General features: G+C 45.5%; 1 protein-coding gene across 2 annotated transcripts; it reads right to left on the minus strand.

Moving 5' to 3' along the window:
- Positions 1-1,782: 1,782 nt before the first annotated feature.
- Positions 1,783-22,455, minus strand: ERP27 (endoplasmic reticulum protein 27). 2 transcript variants are annotated; one of them, XM_062613994.1, is made up of 8 exons: positions 22,216-22,455; positions 21,928-22,028; positions 18,711-18,848; positions 14,920-15,033; positions 10,972-11,097; positions 5,360-5,419; positions 2,983-3,180; positions 1,783-2,291 (listed from the first exon to the last, which is right to left on the minus strand). In XM_062613994.1, exons 1-8 carry the CDS (start codon positions 22,334-22,336, stop codon positions 2,247-2,249), a joined length of 903 nt encoding a protein of 300 aa, XP_062469978.1. In that variant the 5' UTR covers positions 22,337-22,455; the 3' UTR covers positions 1,783-2,246. The 2 variants fall into 2 exon arrangements, with proteins under 2 accessions (XP_062469978.1, XP_062469979.1); XM_062613995.1 differs by lacking the exon at positions 5,360-5,419 and having other exon boundaries at positions 22,216-22,439.
- Positions 22,456-22,572: the final 117 nt, after the last annotated feature.

Genomic DNA, 22,572 nt, shown 5'->3' on the forward strand with positions numbered 1-22,572 from the left:
GCAGCCACATGATGCTACCAGGCAAGGCCCCACATGCCAAGGAGTGCCACTGAGCAGCAGTCTTCACTTGCCACTCCAAGACTAGCATGCAAATCCAGGGCACCAAACACAGCAGCAGGTATGTGACCACCCTGCATAGCCTTGTGCTTCAAAGAAAAAGACACTTAAAAGGCCTGCAGAAATGGCTCACTCCAGCTGTCACATGAACACTACACCCATGGACCAAACCTTATGGCCTTGTAGGCTCCAGCTGATGATGGTGACACATCCTCTTCTGGGACTACATGCTAGTGGCACAAAGTCACTATGGAATGATTGTTCAGAAGAAAGGACACCAAAGCAAAACAATTTTATGGGCTGAGGACTGGTGCCTCCACTTTTACCAGCCCAAAGAAATAAATATGCAGAGCATGATGCCTCAAACTCATGTCTCTCTTGACATCTTCAGTGTTACTATCCAGCTGTGGCCATGTTCTCAGAGGCCACATACAAACCAGAGGTTAGGGAGCACCCAGCTGTGACAACAGGAAAATTGAATAGAGGTGGTTTGCCTCTCTCATCTCCTCGCTGTTCTGCTCTTTTCTGAACTGCCTCATTTAGGAAACAATTCTTGCCTATTTGTTGACCATGGAGCTTCTAAGACCCCCTATTGCCCACCACCTTGCCTCTTAGGGGATAGCTCCCTGGGCAGGGAAACAGTTGCCCAGCCTTGCCAACAAAAGGTGCAATCCTGTATACTGTTTTGGTCACACCACTCTTGGAAATGTGCAACAATTTTGATTCCCCATACCAACTGTTGCAGCATTGGATTTGCTTTAGGTAAGCAGAGTAGAAGGGACAGTAGAGCACTGAAGGAGCTGACTCCAGCTGCAAGGAAGACAGAGCCTTAGGCTGATGGAAGGCATCGGCTTGACTCTCATGGATGAAGCAAGAGCTAACGCAGGGCTGGCACCTGCCTCTCTATTGTACTGAGAGCCTTCCTGCTATGGCCCTCATCATGGTGGCTGCCACTTACTTTGCGTCCTTTCCAGCTCCTGACTTCTCCCTCTGTGTTAGGGAGCTGTTTGTCTCATTCACAAGAACAACTTTCTATTCCCAATTATTCCCCTTGGGCCAATCCCTGAGAAAGCGCCAAGTGAGGTTTCTCAGCTTTACTCCTCTTAGGCTCCCTGTTCCAAGCCAAGTCTCTCAAGCCCTAAGAGACAATGCAGTCACTGTTTGACAGAAGCATCCATACTTCATGCCAAAGGATGCTCAGCCAAGTATGAGGCAAGTCTACTGCATGAATCTAGTACAGCAGCACATGGATGGCTGATACACCTCGTCTGCAAAGTCCCCATACCTTGTATGCCAGCACTGGGACCTCTGAGGGATGTCTGAGGTCAATACACAGACATTAGACTTCCTCTCTAATGTGATGTGGAGATATCCCCTATCTTGCAATGCAACTTCCTACTGCCCTTCTGCCACAGCTCGCCCTCTTAGCCTCAATCTGCATCTTAGTCTCATTCATTTTTGCTGCACCAGCTCAGACCTGCTGTACCCAGTGCTGTTCTGATCCCAAACCTTCACAGAAATCTCTCATCTTGCTGAAAATACTGTTGATGATGGGTACAGTTCCATGGGGAATGATTCTTAGCAACCAATCTGACTGGTTAGGCATTGCAAGCCTGGTGAAATTCAGAGAAAGGAGATTTTTGAGCTTACTCACTCAGAAATGCACAGGCTTTGTCCTCAGGTGAAAGACATGCGGAGTAGAAAGTCACATACTTGCATAAAAAATCAGGCTATTCACTTTCTGGTTTATTTAGTAAAATAAATGGAAAAGTTCATCTGACATCAAGCAACCAATCTATTCCCAGTGTCAGGAGAGGCTGACAGTGGAACTCAGCATGGCACCAAAAGAAAAGAGAATGAGGGAAACATCTCTGGGAACTATATTCTTCATTTCTGATATTGCCACTTTGCTGTGTCACAGAGCTGTCATGGAAGGATACAGTGTAGGGTAATACCAGAACTACTGGAGTACTGAGAAAATGAGAGCTGGAGACAGCAAATGAGAAGGGAGAAGAGATTCCTAGAAAGGACAGACAGCATATATGTACATGGCATGGAGATGGGAATCCATGACTGACGTGGTCCCATAATCCTGCCATCCCAGGAATTCCTAAACTGTGGGGCTCAGTGAACTCTTCATAAGCCAGAAACAGACTCTGGGAACAGTCATCCTGATGGCTGAGAAAGAATCATAGTTCCTCATTGGGAGCCTTCTCCTCAGGTTCATCTTCACCCTAAAACACATTAGAGGCATGAAATGAGTTTTGATGTTGCTCATTTCTTCAGAATAATGATAAAAGGAAACAAACCATCTTAAATGCCTCTCCTGTCTATGCCACTGCCCTGAATATCCCATTTCAATTGCAGAACACAAGGTACTGACACACAAAGCCTCTGTGCTATAGGAAGATGAGCCTTGACAGAGAGAGAGCTCTTAACACTGAATGAACATGGAGATTAAATTGTCCTTTTACCAGCAGAGACCTCTGTTAGAGTTCTGAGCCTTCGTCTGCATACTCTGTTCTGTGGCCTTCTTGATAGATATCCTACCTCTCCATGCCACTCTCTCTGACCCTCTCATGTGCTGCCTTCCTAGTGTCCAAAGCACCCTTCATTCTGTCTCCCAGCTGCTGTCCCCAGAAAATAGATGCTTCACTCACACCTTCATACAGTTGCAGAGGTCAGTGAAGTCCTCTTGCTGCAGACTAGAAGGCAGAAATCAATGAATAAAGAAGCTCTGCAAAAACATCCGTTTCTGCTTTCCTCTAAATTGAACGTTTTTCTGATATCCAGGTGAAATGAAAATGAAAGAGGAGGAAGGCAGGGCTGGGGAGGAGTTCAAGGAACTGAAGAGAGCCTTGCGAGCAACAGCATTGTCCTACAAGATCCCAGATTTCTGTAGACTGTACTGAAGTTCCCCTTTACCTTCTCCATTCTTTCTATGAAACCATTACAGAAGTCCTGTACACGCTCAATGGAGACTTCATCCAGAGTTAAGACATCCTGCTCTTCATCTGGTGCGTTGAATATAGCCAGAGCTGGCAGCTGGGACTTCTTCAGTTTGAAGAATGACACTGTTCGTTCATTGCTTTTCAAATTAATGTCTACCAGGATAAAGAGAATCTGTGATGGAAACAGGAGAGGAAAGGTAAGCAAAAAGGAAACTGAGAGAGAGACAACAGCTCCCCAGACAGTGATCATACGAAGATTAACAGCAATGTTTTTAGAGTTAGAGAAAGCCTACTATACTCTCTTAGGGCACCGCTTTCTTCTGCCACTATATAACTGCTCCACACAGTGCATTTTTCTGTATTTTATCCAGTCCAGTCTTACATTACCAAATAAAATGTCTTCTTTCACCTTCTTTAAAAATATATCTACACTATGGCAAGAAGGCAATTTCCACTTCGATTCTCTTAGTAGCTGAGGAAACAAATGTCTTTTATCTTAGTGGCACATGCAAAGGAAGCTGACTCCTCTCCTTGCATGATATTTGGATAAGATCACATCCATGGAAGACCCACAGTGTCAGAGTAAAAAGGTGTTTTGGTGTGTAAAAATCAAACTCAATTGCAAGAATGTGGGAGTGAAGTATAGGACAGCAGGAGCCTGCAAGGATAAGAACATGAGAGAGCCAAACACAAACATTTAAGTGAGCTGCAGTGAATAGAAATGAAGATGCAATCATCTAGGAAACGAGTTGGTGGCAAGACACCAATGTCCATACAGCCCAGCTCAGTGGAGGGTTGTTCAGACCTGAGGAGAGGAGCCCAACAATGACTAAGCCAAGATAAGAACAACATACAGTTTTCTGGGCTCATGAATAGTCCTGGAGAGCAAGATCAAGCTAATTGTTAGGATTCTGACATATGATTCACTGGAACAGGTTTCCCAGAGAAGCTGTGGCTGCCCCATCCCTGGCAGTGTACATGGACAGACTGAACAAGGCTTGGAGAAACCTGGTCTAGTGGAAGGTATTCCTTCCCATGGCAGGGGGGTTGGAACTGGATGAGCTTTAAGGTCCCTTCCAACCCAAACAATTCATGATTCTATGATTCAATAGTATAGATTTAGCAGAAATGGTGAGCAGCTCCATGGTTTTATTTTAAGAATAACTTTCATCTGAGATCTTACAAGTGCAGTAGGAATTGGTATAAACTTAAATGGTTTAAATCTGAAAGAGTAACAATAAAATATACAGCTATCTTAAAGATCTTTGTTAAATTATCTGTTAAGGCTACGTGCAAATATTACGTACAAATTTAAAAATAAAAAATACAGCAATTGAAAAATTTAATCAGTGACCTGATTAAATAGATTCCCTTGGCTGCTGACATCGAAGTCAATGAAACGAACATCCAGCTATCGTACACCATTTTATCTTATCTTTATCCTGTGCAATCTACTGGGCCTAGCATATTCAATATACCTATGGACATGGATATGACTTAACTTACACAAAAGCTAAAAAGAGTTTAAAAAAAAAGGAAAGTAATGCAATGTGAAGACAATGTGTCTGGTTCCCAGGCTGTGACTCATGTTTTTCTTTCTTTTAGATCAAGAACAAGCAAGTTAGTTCAAAACTTTTTTCTTCTCTAAAAAAAAAAAACTTGGTAAATCTCAAATTCTTTATTAAATTTGTGCTCTATAAAAAAGACAAATATATCTGGAAACTTTCCTAGGAAACAGCCTATGGGAAGGATGGATAGTTAGGCTAGTGTAAGGTTTAACTCCAGTTAATCACTGCAATACAGAAACAGGAACATTTTTCACTGGATACATGGTATTTATCACTTGCAATTTCTATTCCAAAAGTCAACTGTGCCCCAAGGAAAACAAGCTAGTGAGCAGACAGGCTGTGGAAACTTCTCCCTAAGTGCTAAATTCATCCTTTTGCAGGATAAAACACTAAATAGATTAACTAGAGAAGGGCCACAAATCTGAAGGTCACAGGTCTAAGCACCCAATATAGGAAACGCTCAGCTGGAGCATCAGTATTTATATTTTAGGGCTCTCCTTCCAACTAGCAAGTTGGAAACAGAAGCCAGTGTTGGACAGAAGCATTTTCAGAAGGTTGGTACAGGATACGGTATCACATTTTCACCAGTTCATTCAGAAGCTTTTAGCTTTCTGTATGAAAGAGTCACTAGACAGCAATATCTTTTAAAACAAATGCTAAGCAAGAAGCTAAAAAAACCCCACATTTAGAATATTTAGGTTGTTAAATGTCACTTCCTATGCAAAATATCCTGCACCTTTAAAAAGATGGTAATATAAATAAATATCAGTCAATATTCTTCACTTTATCAAGCGTCCAGCCTTTGTTAAAAATCCCCAAACTAAAAAGCTGTACATACTTTATCTATGAATACAGAGAATAGAGTAAGAATAAAAGAATAAAAAGGTTGGTGTTTAGATCTCCAAACATCTTCTTCCCTACAAAAGAAAACAAAACCACAAAACCCACTGGCCCCTCGGCTAGAAAGGCTGAGATGTCATCATTCGCAGTTCCTGACTTGGATCTCTCTAATGACTCACACTTGGCTCACAGAGTTACAGGATGCCAAAGTATAGCCAAAGTTTCCTTCCCCTCATATTCCAAAAATACAGGAGAGACAGCAGTTGCATTTGTCCACTGTCACTTGAAAGAAGACACCTTAATGCTTATCCTAAATGCATTTTAGAATGACAAATTCTAGGTAGGTGTTGTGATGTGGGATGAATCCTCCTTCAGCAAAAACACGTGCACCCTGCACTGGATGTGCTCCACAGGTCCTGCCAAGACCTGTGTAGCCTCAGAGTCACACCTGTGAGGCACTCTGTAAGATGTGCTGGTACTGAGGCCACAAGCATTGCAAGGCTGGTCTCCTCAGCAGCTGGAAACCAAGCAAGTTTCTCAGTGGGGTCATTTACATGATAGAAGCCACCTGGCATTTTCTCATGAGGAATTTATTTTGTTCAGAGATTCCCAGCCAGCTCCAATCACAAAGAATGAATGCAGTGACCATGGCAAATTGCACTGGCATGAGACAAGAGTTACCTTGCCTAACATCTTACATCCAGATCTTAGTCTTGTATCAGACAGTCATACCTCTGCAGACATTACATAACCTCTGCAACGAATGGTGGCAGGCACATTATCCCACTTATTTTAGAAGAAAAGAAGGACATGTCCTTCTCTATCAGTGCTGAAAGGAGCCTAAAGCCTTTGCTCAGACAACTTACCAAATCTATAATTCACAAAAACATATCTCACAATGCCAACTGTCACATCACTGCTAGAAACCAGGTTGTTCCATCCCAGACAGAAAGTTCATTTTCCATTTCATCCTCCTGTACAATATCTGTGTTTGTTTGTTTCAGTTTGTTGGTTGTTTGTGGGTTTTTTTTTCATTCTGAAATGATTTCTATGAAATTGTTTCATTTTGTAGAAATTTTCTTGCCTGTGTTCAGAAGTCTGCTGCTGCAGGCAGTGAAGGATCACCTGCATGGATGGGGAATTCCTGACACAAATTCTTCCCTCCAACATGATATTACCTGTGCACTGTCACCTGCAAATTTCTCTTCCAGAAAATTTTGTACAGTGGTGCCATCTTGGTGTCTTGACAGTTTGATTCCTGGTTGAGTGCTTTTAGAACATCAAGTTCCTGGTAAATATTAAGATACAGAATGACGTTGTTAACCAAGGAATTAAAGTTAATTGCAAATAGCTCTGTAGTGGTAGAAACCAATTTGGTGTTGCTTAGTTTCATCTCTAACAAAGATAAACAGGAAGGATGATCCAACCTCATGTCCAGTGTTTGTCTTTGAGCTTCATGAAGCTGTAACCTTCATTCTTTGAGGAGACTGTATAAGCAAAAAGATTAAGTTCTGTAGATTGAGTAACTTCTTACATAGCTTGCATAGTACATCAGAGCAAAATGAAAATATCAGTCATGAATCCAAAAAAAAAGAAAGCTATAAAAACAAGTTTATTGCAGATATCTTTAAATGACATAGACAATCTGAATTTACAGGCTCCCCTGGTTATGGCTAGACAAGACAGTTCTAAATATTAACCCTCTCAGTTCTGGAGGTATCAATGACAAGAAAAATCAAAAGTGTATGAATGACTGCCTGCAAAAGAAGGGGCAGCATCCTTTCATTTCCATGAAAGTACTCCTGAAGGGCTCTTGGGAGTTTCTCAGAACCCATTTCTAAATAGGCTTACATGTAAAGTAAAAGGGACTTCGCAAACATCTCTATCCAAATAATTTTGATATTGTAAACCAGTTACATTAGTTGCAGCAAAAGTTGCCTTTATTATTCCCAGCATCACCTTATTAAAACTTCTGCAAACATCCATGAGGTATGCCATCTGTAATTGACATGTTATGCTCTGATATTGTGGAAAGAAAACTGAAGATGCTTATGCTAATTTCGCTCAGCAATGCAAACTCTGACATTTTCTTTCCAGCAGAAAGCGTGGACTCTTGGCAGTACTTTCCCAAATACACACATGCTTGATTGCAGTGGGGTCCTTCCAAGAAGGCTGGTGGATTCACTTCTGCAGCTGTAGCACCCTGAGCTCTGTCTGTTCACTGTTACCCACCCATAATTGTTTCTCAATGTCTGCTAGAAAATATTATATTCTTAATCTTGTCAGCTCTTGATGTCTTAGCATCATATAACCTTTGCATTTTCCTCTCCAGCATTTTACAGACCCCAGGTTCCATGATAAAACCTAAACTGCTTTCAGACACTGCTGCTCAGGGTGAAGTTCAGGCTGTTTTCAAGTAACAGTCCTCACCATAGAGCCTCATGGATCCTCCAGCTGAAAATCTCAGCTTCCTCTCAGGCAAAAATGAAAAGATCATAAACCAGAGATGAAGTGACAATAATCCAGGAACTGGCAGATTAATCATTTCCTCATGCTCTATTAACAGTTGGACTTCATGATCTTAAGGGTCTTTTCCAACCCAAATGATTCTATTTTCTTTAGTTTTCCTCATTCTTTGGAGCCAGCCACTCGCAGGAGCAGTTCCACTTCATCTATCCATCAATGCAAGCAAGAAATTTCTCCTCTGCCTCCAGCTAGTGATGACAATGACAAGGATGCCTTTTCCCTTAGAGCAAAGTAGAGATGTGTGAAAGGATCCGTACCCCTTCTCCTGCTTGGGAACCATCTCGAGGCTCTGTTTGTGTTCTGCACTGGCTTGTAAAGAAGTTGCAACACACACCAAGTCTCCCCACTCTGTTCTGGCACTCTGCAATCACTATAAAGCACTGATTGATGCAGTGGTACATATTCAGAGGGAGCTTGAACACCACTCCACTGCACAATGATTCCTTGCTTGAACTACTGACAGCACTAACCTTGCAGCACAAACAAGCCTTTCACCACCAGCCCACACCAGGCTGTGAATTATTCACTGGTAATTCTGAATAAAATTCAAGTCAAGAATCTTCCATTTATTTGCACATAATCTGTGAGCTGCAAAAAGGCAAAACCTACTCAATACTTTACTTGTTTTGAAGTAAACCTGAGTTAACTTTGTGATCCTGACAACAGATAACTCCATGTTGTGGTATAAACACAGCCAGCCACGCAGTCTCTCTCTCACACTGCCCCCTCTCCCCACCTTCCCCCCCCCCCCCCCTTGCCCTCCTCCTGATCCCAGAGGGATGGGGAGGAGAATCAAAAGAATGCAACTCCCACAGGTTGAGATAAGAACAGTTTAGTAACTAAGGTATAACACAGATCACTACTGCTACCACCAATGATAACAATGATAAAGGAAATAACAAGGGAAGAGAATACAACACCTCACCACCCGCCAACCGATAACTCATCCCACCCCACCGACTGAGCACTGACCGATACCTCCTCCAACCCTGCAGTCAGCTAGCCCTTCCGGGTAATTCTCAGTTACATCCTGGGCATGACGTGCTGTGGTATGGAATACCTCTTTGGTCAGTTTGGGTTAGGTGTTCTGTCTCTGCTTCCTCTTGGCTTTCCCTCCTCCCTGGCAGAGCATGAGGCTCACAAAGTAATTGGTCAGACTAAACATCAGTATTATCAGTACTGTTCTGAGGCCAAAAGTCAAAAACACAGTGCTGCACCAGCTACTAAGAAGGAGAAAAAAAAATGACTGCTACTGCTAAACCCAGGACATTTCATTTAGGAAAATTAGCTAGCAGAGATTTCTGAGGTATTGTTCAGTGGCTGCTTCTGATACCCAAACTAATTCATGTCTTTCTACATGTCAGAGCAAAAGACAAACCTCAGTGGGCATATTGCTCTGCTTACTCCTTACTATCCAGATCTAAGACCCAAACAGAGGGGTCTTAGTTCTCTCTCACTGCTTTGTAAGTGGGCAGCACAAATCACAATTTTCTCTTCAGAGTGGCAGTCCTTTGCGAAAAACACTGTATTAGACTCTAAGTCTTTTCTTCTACATGTTCTTCAGTACCACTGCAGTAGAAATAATAACTCAAATCCCCACATTTTTAATCTCTATTTTTACTGTGGGAAACTTCTAGACTGGGAAACGTGCCTGGATGAATTAAAAAAAAAAAAAAAAAGTTAGATTTGGCTTGCCGGAAATCCATAATTTATTTGGACTTCAGTACAACATTTTATCCAATGTTTTGTGAAGTATTTCTAGGAAAATTATTCACATTTTCTCAGATCTAAGCATGTCACATGAAGAGAAAGCTAGCTGCAGCTGCACCAGCAAAGGATAGTGATGCTGAACAGTAATGTGTTATGTTGGAAGAGTTAGCTGCTTGGAGGGGGGAGACCTATATCAAACTCTGCTGCTCATGGAGGACAGTGCTAGTAGTGTTACTGTAACACACATCTCACATGAGACAGCTGTAATTTTTCAGATAAGCAAGTTTTCTTTTATCACTAAGTATTCATCAAAGCAAAACACTTCTGAAGAGACCTTTTTACTTTGATGCATAGTTTCCAGTGGGTGGGACAGATGGCAAGGTCCAAAGTAGTCTTGCCGTAAACAAGTCTCAAGACTTCAGAGGGCGCACAGCTCCAAGGTGGCCCCTCCATCTGAGGATGATTATATACTTAATATTTAATCTGCGCCTTCAGTACACAAACAGATGCATGCAGATGTTTATGTTCTCAAACCTTCTCTTTCCAGCTCCACACATCACCCAGGAAGATTTCTTCCACTGCCTCTCAGCTCAGCCCTCCCCCTGCTGTGATCTTCTGCCCGCTCCCTTCTAATCTTCTCCCTTGCCCCAGATGCATTCCTTTGCTTGCCAGCTCCTTCCTCTGTACCATGAACACAAATTTCCATGTAATCCAGCTGCTGGAAGAGAATCAGACATGGGATGTTTACTATTTGGAGAGTTTTGTCCACAGTGGGGTGGGAACCAGGCAGAATTTCACTGAAAGACACCATCTATTCCATCACCCTAGTGTGGGAAATCTGACAAACCTATTTGCAACTCTTTTAAAAATAGTTGTTTCCCCAGGATACAACCAGAAGGCTAAGGGTTAAGAATCACTGTGACATTAGTGGCTATCACTGGTTACTTATATAATGCTCCTTGGCATCTTGCAGGCTGTATATACAAAATCATCTCTCATACCAGTGGAATGCAATCATCATCAGACTGAAGTGCAGCAGCTGTTTGTCATCTCCTAACACAAGGGAATAAAACTGGACCAGAAGCAAGGAAGTACATAATGTCCCACTGAGGGAGCAGAGGAGCAAGATACAGAGGATATTTTCCCTACAAGGAGGAAAACTGGCAAAAGGTGAACAGATCCAACCCCTCCACTTAATTATCCAACCAATCCTTTTTTACTGCCACTTGGATTTGCCCCCCTAATCCACAGAGAAGGAAGTAATGCCATCCCCATCCACTGAAGAAATCACTGCTCCCCAAATCTCTGTTTGGACTTACCTTTCCCTTGAAGAGCTCTGCTGCCTCCCGATATCTGCGCATTTGCTCAGGGAACTTCGGGGACGTTTTGTCTGTGACCAGGAGAAGGTGAAGCTGGAACGAACTCTGCATCACACCTATTGCTGTCTGCCACCACAGACAGAGAGAGAAACACACAATGAGACTGAGCACATTCAATCTGCATTGGTTGCAGGACTGAAGGGACATTGGTCCTTATGTCTCAGCTTAGATTTCTTTGCAAATCAGCCTCCCAAAAAAGAGACCTCTTGAAGCAGGAGGGATCCAATCTGGGTGCTCTGTGGAAGCACTTAACCTCATGACTTTGCTTATTCCCAAGATGAGAGTCTAAAGACCACTGGAATTCATCACTGGCCTCAGGATAGTCAGTGACTAGGAAAGGGGACATCCTGGGTACAGCAAGCTGAAAACTAGAGGGGCAAGGAAGATGAGAGGGAAGGCCAGCAAACACTGAACATAAGAGTGCCCTGAATGACTGAGATGCAGCACCTGGACAAAATGGGAGCAAGAAAGTGGGAAGGATTTGTAGCGTCAGGGTTGGTGCCTTTCCTTATTTCTTTAGCATTAAGCTGTGTGTAGGATGGGGATGAGTCCAGAGTTTCAGCAACTCCAGGGTATTCCAGAGTGTTCAGGGTTAAAATTGTCTCTGCAGTCTCATAGTGGGAGACCTGGAGCCAGCTGTTCTTCAACCCCTGGGTAAGGGCCAAGTGGGCAGAATACAGTGGCCCTCTGTGAAGGAGACAGGGCTGGCACTGCCCAACATGGAGCTGCACCATCTTCAGGCACTCACTCACTCTTTTGCTCCTCCTTCTGCCCGCTTCCTGCAGCCCTGCAGCCTCTCCCTCAAACTAAACAGCAGCCAGACCAGAGCTGCTGCCTCCCCCGTGCCACTGAAACCACAGAAGTGCAGACTGTGCAGCTCCCTGCCAGCAGGAGAAAAGAATTTCCACAAGTCCAGGAGTAATAAGGAAGAGGTCAGGGAGTGCACACAGGCAAGGGCCATGAATCACAAAGTATCTGGTTGTTGAGAGCCAGGACTCTGCCATTAGTCTCATATTTATGAGGCATTTTGTATCCCTTCACTTCTCTGGTGGTGTGCAGATGGGGAAGGGGAGAGTAGAGGGGATGCAAAAGAAGGCTGGAGGGCATTAGACCTCATGGGAGAGTATGGGGCTGAAGGTGAGGGTGAAGCCACCCAGCACCAAGGGTCATGACAAGTCTGGGCTGAGAGAGGGCAGGGCTGAAGCAGCAGTTCCTCCTGCAGCTCCACACGCGGGAGCAGCTGTCCACAGAACCTTGTGCAGTAGCGATCAGCAGAGCTCATCAACATAGCTGGGTCACATCTGACTCTCCTGGAAAGCCCACAGGGTAAGCGTTGCCTGAAAATGCTTGAAGTATGTGGGGGAAACAGTAAGGGCCCCAGGATGGGAGAGAAACTCTTGGCAGGACTCAGTGTGATCCACATGACCCCAGCCTCTGCTGCCCAGCAGCATTCATAGATGTAAACAGCATATGCACTGGGAATAAATATTTACCAAAAAACAAGCTACATTAGCAGAGCTGGGAGGGCTTTGGACTGGAGACTGCAGGAGGCACTGTCAACTCCAGCACCTTGATAGGACTCCAGAGCATCTGGAAAAAAAATGGAACATGTGTACTGCCAGTCAGGGTGGAGGGGACCAGCTGAACAGCCCAGCTCTTCTCTGTCAAGGGAGACAGCCTGGGTGCTGAATAGGATGCCACAGAGCAAGACCCCATAGCATCAGCAGAGACGCATGAAGAAAGAGTCATGATCTAATTAATTGCTAAGAGATGCAGGAAAGGTCCCAGGGTTCAAAAGGCCTGGGTAATTATAAAGATAACAAGTAACAAGACCATCACTTCTGACTTATCTTGAGTGTTCACTGCAAGGACAGTGGGACACGATAAGGCTTTTCTGTCCTCCAAAATACTCTGTACTTTTAAAATTAACTTTTCACGTTATTCATCAAGATGAAAAAACAGCCACTTTTTTTTTTTTTCTTGAGAAAACAATAGAACTTCTCAAGTATTTCAATGTGGAAACAAACTGTTGCATTTCCAAAATAAAATGTTCTCTCTACTGGCAGGCTGCACCTGAACTAGGGAATTTGTCAGCCTCTTAGCTGAACCTTGACTTCAACTTGAAAAGATTGACTTTGAAACAGGCTGGCCCATTCTCCTTTCTGTAAATTGAGCCAGATCAACACTGTTGCAGCTATCCAGAAGTCTGCAACAGAACCCATCAGTGATGACAAAGTCTCTGCCTTGCGGCCACTGGGACTTCTAAAACCTATTGAATTCACAGCAGTGCAACCAGTGAACTGCTGAGATTTCAGAGAAGCCTAAATCCTTTGTCACTCTCTATAGCAGATAAGAGCACTGGCATCCTGCCACTGCCAGTCAGATGGGTGAGCTAATGAAGATATCCAACATGAAAACATCCTATGTCTGACTTTTTTGTTGTTGAATTGATGAATTCTGAAGTAAGGGATGGAGGGAATGGGAAAAATTTTGCTTGGGATGTTTCCAACCAACTCTTGAATATGCCTTCAAATAGCCAGGTTTACATCAAGCCATGTGCGCTGCTGGGCCATGAAGAATTCTGCCTTCTGGCAGTAGGTCAGTCAAGTTTCCATGTTTCTCTAGGCTTCTCAGTCAAAGAGAGGGGATCTGGCTGAGAAGACTCTTCAGGCATGGCACAACATGGCAAATATGTTTGGGAGGAGCAGCACTGTTAAGGAGTGGTAAGAAATGGAGCTCTCAGCCCACCAACACCCCAAAATTCATAGAATCATAGAATAGTTAGGGTTGGAAAGGACCTTAAGATCATCAAGTTCCAACCCCCCTGCCATGGGCAGGGACACCTCACACTAAACCATATCACCCAAGGCCTCGTCCAACCTGGCCTTGAACACTGCCATGGATGAAGCATTCACAACCTCCCTGGGCCATCTATTCCAGTGCTTCACCACCCTAACAGGAAAGAACTTCCTTCTTATGTCCAACCTAAACTTCCCCTGTTTAAGTTTTAACGCGTTACCCCTTGTCCTATCACTACAGTCCCTAATGAAGAGTCCCTCCCCAGCATCCCTATAGGCCCCCTTCAGATACTGGAAGGCTGCTATGAGGTCTCCACGCAGCCTTCTCTTCTCCAGGCTGAACAGACCCAACTTCCTCAGCCTGTCTTCATACAGGAGGTGCTCCAGTCCCCTGGTCATCCTCGTGGCCCTTCTCTGGACTTGTTCCAACAGTTCCATGTCCTTTTTATGTTGAAGACACCAGAACTGCACACAACACAAAAAGTGAGGTCTCACAAGAGCAGAGTAAAGGGGCAGGATCACCTCCTTCGACCTGCTGGTCACACTCCTTTTGATGCAGCCCAGGATATGGTTGGCTTTCTGGGCTGCAAGCGCACACTTCCTGCTCACATTCATTTCCTCATCAACCAACACCCCCAAGTCTTTCTCCGCAGGGCTGCTCTGAATCTCTTCTCTGCCCAACCTGTAGCTGTGCCTGGGATTGCTCCGACCCAGGTGTAGGACCTTGCACTTGGCATGGTTAAACTTCATGAAGTTGGCATCAGCCCACCTCACAAGCATCTCGAGGTCCCTCTGGATGGCATTCCTTCCCTCCAGCGTATCAACCAAACCATGCAGCTGTAATTACCAAATTACTGGAAAGCGAAATGAACCACCATGTCTCCCTTCCTCTCCCCATCCCACTTGCATGCCCCAGTACAGCATTTGCTTACTGACCCTATACGGAGTTGCAGCAGAACTGTGTGTTCCTCCATCCACACCACTGCCACAACCCTCACACATGTCTGGGTATGCAAACCCTTGGACCAGAGGATGTCCCTGAGGAGGAGGCCAAGTGACAAGGTGAGGGCTGCGGGGAGCTTGTAATTACCATAGGGGTGTACTCTGTCACCAGGCGAAGCTCATTGATCCGAATGAAACGAGTCATCTTCTCAGCATCAATATCATTGTTGTTCATATCCAGATCCCTCCTCTGATTGTCTACCTGAAGACACACAAAGACACCAACAGTCACAGCTGTCCTCTGCTCCTATCGCCCCCTCCAGAGACACTGTTGGCACTCACTCACGGAGGCATCCACTCCCTGGGACACCACTGTCCTCTCTCTGCCACCACATAATCCCCACTTCTGAAAGTCCAGCACCTGCAGAGACCAGCCTGCACCTCTAGATAAGGGTCTTCCACCCTCTTTCAGTTTCCCAAAGACAAGGCAAACTCATGGCATTACAGAGATCACCAATGACTCTAGACATCCCTACAGTATCCTCTCCTGATGCACTGGAGACAGGGAGGATTAGCTGATACACTATTCAAGGTGTTGTGGGGCGAGATCACAAAATAGCCTAACTCCTAGCATCAATTTTGGCTTTACATCCCTTTTCAAAATCTTCATCTGCTTATTCTATTTCTTCTGCAAGTAATAAACATTAGCATGGGCCTGTATGGATTTCCTGGAAACATTGTGAAAGCAGGAAATCTCTCCAATAAAAAGAGGATTTTTTTTTTCCAGTACAGCAGAAAAAAAAAAAAAAAGAAAAGAAAAATATCCAGCCCCGCACATTTTGGTTTTAGATGAAAATCCACACTGCCACATATCTCCCCACACTCCCTCCCTCCCCCCAGATGATGTGATTTTATTGAGGTCTTGGTGACCCTGTAAACGGAAGAAAAAAAAAAAGCAGTCAACCACTGAATGATAGCTAAACCACCTGAAGGGGCAGAGCTGCCTTGCAGCATATGCAGGACACGACTGAGTTGAGCCATGGGGATGCTGGGCTGTAACATGTAACAGGATCAAAGTTTGGTATTTGAAGGCCTTCAATACACGTGTTGAATGAGGTTCTCGGGGCTGAGGAAAAGTCCACATGCATAGCCCATAGTTTACTCTCTGCATCTGTAACAACCTCTCAAAGTGCTTGTGTTAGTTTTTCCAGCAGTGTGCATTTAAAGCCTTTTTTGGTGTTCTGTGGTCATTCAAAAGGTCTTTGATCTAGTAGGGAGCCACAGCACCCTGTCTGGCAACTCAAACTAGTGCTTTTCAGACTGCACAGCCTCATTCCTCTTGTAGATTTTCCTCCTCCATAAAATGAAAGGGCAGCTCTACTCAAGTAAATGAGATCAGGCCAATGTGACACCTTGGTGGGTGAGAACAGACAGGCCTTGGGAACCAATCTAAAGACTCCAGACTCCACGGAAAGTCTTCTCTTGACTTTCATGGGCTTCTTAAAACATCTGATTTCCATTTAGGGATAATAACTTCTTAAATCTGCAGTCAACATTCATGATCTTAAGGAAATAAGGCTGGGAAATAGCCTGCATCTAATAGTTGAAGATCAGTCAAAATGTCTTTATCACTCCATATAACTAGCTTGCTCGCATCTGTTAATTATGTTCTTTATAGGTCTACCAAGCCAGATTCCTCACTAGAACAAATCAATTTCCCTTCACCATATACAAAAAAGTGTCACCAGTTGACACTAGCCCATCCTACTACTGTAATTACAGTTTAAACTTGAAGCAAAAGCAAAGAAAAAATGAGTTTATGCTTCTGATTCACTGCTGTCCTGGTCACACATCTTCAAATCAGTATTTGATTCAAAGTTCCTGTCTCAGCTCTTTTTTTCTTTTCCTTTTTCTCTTTGATCCTTTACTCCTACATGGTATTCAGCACAGAATAAAAGGAAAAATATCTGAATACCTTAATTTAAAAAAAACTGACAATTAGATAAGTGAGTTGTCAACCACATTTAAACCTGACTAGTGCATTAGCTTCCTGCTTGGTTTTTGTTTTGTTTTGTTGGGATTTTTTTTTCCTTATTAAACAAGATTTCAGCTGCAAAAACTGGACCATGAGCAAAGAATATTCAATATAATCCAAATTCTAACAATCCAGACATTTTCTTTTATCAAACACCCTCCCAATGCAGTCATCCTCACTATCTGCCACAGTGAAAAACAAAGGAACTTTTCAGTATTTTTGGAAGAAAATCAGCATGACTAAGAAACAAAACGGAGATGGGTGTCGCTTCAAATTGCAACGCCTGCACATAGCAAATAAAAGGTTAAATAAAAGGACCTGCCTACCTATTGCTCACTCTTGGATCATCCTTTCTGAATTATTTGGATAATGACAGTGGTAAACATAGTGCAGGAAACTATGAGAAAGGAAGGGGAACAAACTGGCTTTGTCCAATCTTTGACCAGCCTGCATCTAGGACTTGGCCAAGCTGTCACATTTAGTTTCCCTGTTACACATAGTGTGTCTTCATTGCACTCCCCTTCCCAGGTTGTGCTTAGAGCTCTGCTGACACAACAGACTTCACTGGCTTTCAGGACATCTTGTGCTGCCTAGAGCTGCTCTTCTAAGATACATCTCTCTTTCCAGTATTCTAGTACCACACTTGTGTGAGAAGGGGCCACACTAGGACATGGATATAATCGGCAGAATACTCGCTCTTAGCTTTTTTTGGTACTCTCGAAGCAAGTATATAGCCCTTCTCAATACTATCTCCTTGAATTTCAGCAAACTTCAAACTTCAGTAGCTTCAAATTCAGTGAGGCACCAGCACTTACTGAATACAACTGTATCCATCCCTAAGAAACTGCAAAGTAACATTTTTAATGGGCCCATGCCCAGAGCCCGTTTAGGGAATAACTGCAAATCATAGTGTAGCAGACAGAAAAAGTGTTTGGGACTTCTTTTGGTGGCAGACCATTTATAACTGCAGAGACCTGGTCTGGATCTGTTTTCAGTCATGATGGAAAAGTTGTGCACTGATTGAGACAGCCTTGCCTGTCTGAAGTGATGCTTGGTAAGATCTGATGTCATGCCTACTGTGTTGATCCATTGTAACATGGCCTCTAGATGCTCTTTGTGTGCCTCAGGAGCCTTACCAAAACCATGGGAACCCATTCAAGTAAAACTAAGTTCCAGGCAGGTCACTCAGAAACAGAGATGTCATTCTTTACTCTGGGTGCTGGACCAGATCCATAGGGCAAACACTTAAAATGGAGAACCTTATCAGGTGTAATAAATGTTGCATATTTTGGTGATGGGTACTCTGCAAGTGAAAAGCAAAAGGCCTCTTTGGGGCAGGAAGCTCTACAGATGTGTTTTTAGGTGGGCAAGCAGTGACTGTCAATGACAAGCCTTGGCTTTTGGCTTCCTCTAAGGTGACTGCCATGGGCAGGGACACCTTCCACTACACCAGGTTGCTCCAAGCCTTGTCCAGCCTGGCCTTGAAGACTGCCAGGGATGTGGCAGTCACAGCTTCTCTGGGCACCTTATTGCCAGTGTGCCACCATAGTGAAGAATTCCTTCCTAATGTCTAAGAGATGAGCAGCTTTAAACTTCTCTGTCACTACTGCCTGGGGATTTCACTTCTCTACCGTGACCGCAGGCAGGTCTTTAGCGCTTGTCCTAGAGCCCCTCTCATCAAACCTAGCTGGCAGGGGAACTCCTAAACCGGGGAGGTGATGCTAGGGGATACAGCTTGTTGCACAGCACCCTGTTTCCCGAGGCGGGAGCAGCTCGGGGGCAGCCGCGGCTAGCCCCGTCTGGCTCCCCTGGGTCATCTGGCCACGGCGGCGGCGGTACGGTGAGTGCTGTCCCCTGACAACGCCGCTCCACGTCCCTCCACGCTACATCGCGGGCTCACGCACCATGCGGAATAACGTGACGGTGTTCGCCTCGACGCCGTAGTGGGACAGGACCGCGGGGCTGGTGCTGAGGCCGAAGGGCACCTCCGGGATCCGGCCGGCCGTCAGGAGAAACTGGGATGCTTCGGGGCTCTCCGGTTCCTGCGGAGGGAGGAGGGGACGTGTGGAAGGCGGAGCTGGGGAGCGGTGCCCGCCGCCCTCCATGAGGTAGCGCGAGGGTGACACCTAGCGGCCGTCAGGGAGAACCGCCCGGTTCAGCCCACTTGCCGGGAGAGAGAGGAGAAAACCGGGCAGCCGAAGGGAGGAACAGCATCTTCCGCTCCAGTTATCACCCTGCCTGCGCTGCAGGGATCCTGCAGAGATCGCCCTCCTCCCCTTGCCCCGCCAACCATCGCTCCTCCCCAGAATCAGGGATGTTACAGGCGGCGATGCCCGACGCGCTGTGGGTGTCACAAACACAGCTGGCAGGTGCCACAGCGCTGTGTAAGCCTGGCCTTGCCTTTCTGTGAACCCACACGTCTTACCCACACACTTGCAGGTGACACTGTGATCGTGAGAAGCCCCAGAGGTCTCAAAAGGGAGGGGAGAAAGCCAGAATCTGGATGTAGCATGCTTAAATATATATACATGTTTGTCATGAAATCATGGAATCAGAGAATCACAGAACGGTTTGGGTTGGAAGCGACCTTAAATCTCATTCAGTTCTAACCCTCCTGTCATAGGCAGGGACACCTACCACTAGACCAGGTTGCTCCAATCCCTGTCCAGCCTGGCCTTGAACACTGTCATGGATGAGGCAGCCACAGCTTCTCTGCACAACAGGTTCCAGTGTCTCACCTACCCTACAATGAAGAATTTCTTCGTAACAGCTAATCTAAATTTACTCTCTTTCAGCTTAAAGCCATTGCTCTTATCCTGTCCCCACACGTCCTTGTAAAAAAATCCCTCTTCATCTTTCTTGTAGGCACCCTTTAGGTATCAGATACAAATGTATAATTATGCACATACATGTGTGTATAAAATAAATATATAAAAATGCAATTTTTAAGATAACCTTGGATTTAGAGTCAGTGGTTTACAACTTTTGTAAAAACACCATGCATTAGTAGTATCCTGGCTCCTTTCAAAAAGCTGTCTTAGACACATACTTTAAAAAGTAGCCAATGCAAACACATCAAGGGATAAAAACGTGCAATTTCTCAGTAATTTAAGGTCCATTTTCTTTCTTGAGCAAGAGCATTGGCTACAGCCTTAACCCGTATTGAAGCATCCCTTGCTATTCCCATTCCAACCTTTTGAGTAATGTATTTTTGATAACTTTTATTGGATTTAAATTCTCAAGACATAGTCTCTGCTAGAAAATAACTGGTTTTTCTTTTTAGTTTGAACCATCAGTTCAGCTGTTTGTGAGCCCAGAGAGGATGGAAAACAAAATTCTTTCTTATTCAAAAGAAAAACATGTCTCGTGACCTATTTAGAAATGCCAGCACATCGACATGGCTCTGGTGAGAGCACTAAAGCCTGGGGTGTGAATAACTGCACTGAATTTTGGAGCATTCCTGGGAAAGTTGGGGTTTAATCAGGCCAAGTATTGCCCTTTCTTGCAGACACGCAGGGTTTCTGGAGCAGTGTGCTGTTTTTCCATCATGGCATTCTGTTCCCAGTCAGAGAGGCTGTGCTCATTATACAGGAAGCTTGCCGAGCCACGTACTGCAGTGAATTAAAAGGCTGCAGTAGAAAAATAATTTATGGAGAACAGAGAACATGGGCATTATGTGGATGAATATACTCTTAGGCAGAGGGCCAAGACAAGCCCTCATGGCACACATAGGTCTTTATCCACTGTTTAAACGCAGCCCTGTCATGCTTCAGGCACTGGATGACCGACACGTTGCTGCCTGCTGCCTCGTGCTCCTGGCAGCCTGGGCTGCATGGCACCAGCCTCCTGTCTTACTCTGTGGAATGAAATCCTGCACCAACAGAGAGGCCACAGTGGCACGAAACACCAGTGGTTATGCCCTTGCATAGCTTTGCCCAGCAAGAACCCACAGTCCCTGCTGCTGCTTAGCAGCAGGCTCTGTGCCCCAGGTACAGCCTTGCCACAAGCCCAGTCAGCTGTCCAAGGGGAAGGAGGCATCTCCATACAGTGAGATTCCCTTGCTGGTTTGCAGCACTGCAGCACTGTAAGAGCGAGGAGCTCCAAATGCCTGCAGGCACTGCAGGTGAGGCAGCTGGTGCTCTCTGATCAGTGCTTAGCAAGGCCCCTGGGGCACTAGCCTCCAGCACTCACATGCTTCTTGCTTCATACCATCAGTCCTCACTCTATGGCAGGCTGTAAGATGCCATTGCCCTATACCAAGGCCACGATGCCCTCCCTAGGCTGCCCTCCAGCCCCTGGCATGGGGCAGAAGAAGGAAGGTGCTTTCAGAAGGAGCTGGTTTTGAAAAGCTGAGGTCTTTTCTGACAGAAGCGATGAGGCAGTGTCTGGGCAGCAGAAGCCCAGAGCAGAGCTCAAGGAAAAGGTGCAAAAAGGTGCAATTTGGGCACCTTAAAAGTAATAAGGATCCTGACAAAGAGGTCCCTGTTTTGCGCTCTACATAAATATTTTTGTCTTGTTTTCTGAGGAAAAACATTCACGTCATTTTGGGAGCAAGGGACGCAGGCCATCACTCACCTTTGAATTCAATTGAACTCATGCACGAAGAGGCAGAGGCCTCAAGGGTATCAACTGGGGAACAAAGCAGCAAGGCAGAGAGACCATGCCTACACTGCCCCTGGGAGGAGGCTGAAGCTTGAGCTCACTGCTGGACTTCAGAGGGCCTGCACCAGTGCTGCTCCCCAATACCCAGCTTCCTTAGCCCCATGACACAGGCATTGCCTTGTTTTGTCATTGCTGCCTAAAGCAAACAACTGACATTCCCACACATGCCTCGCCAACACTGCTTCTCTGCCACCCACATTCCCATTTTGCTTCCCCTGCAGTGTTTCTCTTTCTCTAGCTCCAGGGTTCCTATGACCTCCTTCACCTTCCTCCTTTGCTTCATCTCCCTTCCCACACATAGAACAAATTCCCTGCATTCCCTCTGTGGCGTGTCACAGCCCCAGCACCTTTTGGGACAGGAGCTGCCTTTGGAAGGTGTATATGACACTTCCAGCTCCATGCTCTCATCAGGGTGGGACTGAGCTCATAGTTGGTGGAGGGGAGATACTGTGAACACACCTGGAAGAATCCAATGACTGCTACCTCTGCCCCACTGATGAAGGCTTCAGCATCCTCAACATTGTCCAACAGGACAGGTTTCTCTGCAGTGCTGGCTGTGCCTGGAAAGGAGAGGTCATGATTGGACAGAGGGTACACAAACAGCTCCCCAACATGCATGAAAACATCCCACCCCTTACAGTCTCACCCACACACCTCTCCTGCAAGCTCAACAGAACCCTTCTGGGTAAGAAAGACTCCCCACAGCAGACCCAGCCTTTCCCCAAGCCAGGAGAAATTCTCGCTTACTGTGGGATGCAGAGCTGTTGTCTCCAACACACGCTGCTGGAGAGCCCCTGGTGAGCAGGATGATCAAGAGGCACAGGAAGATGGAGGTATTCATGGTGCCAGCTTGCCCTGTCCTCGCCATGGCACTCTGCTCCACTCCTCTCCAGCAAGAGACACGTCAGCTGCTGCAGGGGCCCACAGCCCCTCCCTGCGTGGTGGGAAGAGAGCAGCTGGCCCAGGGTGGTGCCTTCAGCTCCAGAGAGAACCTCCTGGCTGGGAGAGAGCCCCTCGCTGCTGCAGAGGCAGCAGCCTTGGAGAGCCTCACCAACACCACCACCGGTGCATCCTCACAGACAGTGCTGGATGCTTTGGCTACCC

The sequence above is a fragment of the Pezoporus occidentalis genome, unplaced genomic scaffold, assembly GCF_034315485.1.
Source record: "Pezoporus occidentalis ecotype Australia unplaced genomic scaffold, CSIRO_AGI_Poc_V1 ctg172, whole genome shotgun sequence".
Lineage (NCBI taxonomy): Eukaryota > Metazoa > Chordata > Aves > Psittaciformes > Psittacidae > Pezoporus > Pezoporus occidentalis.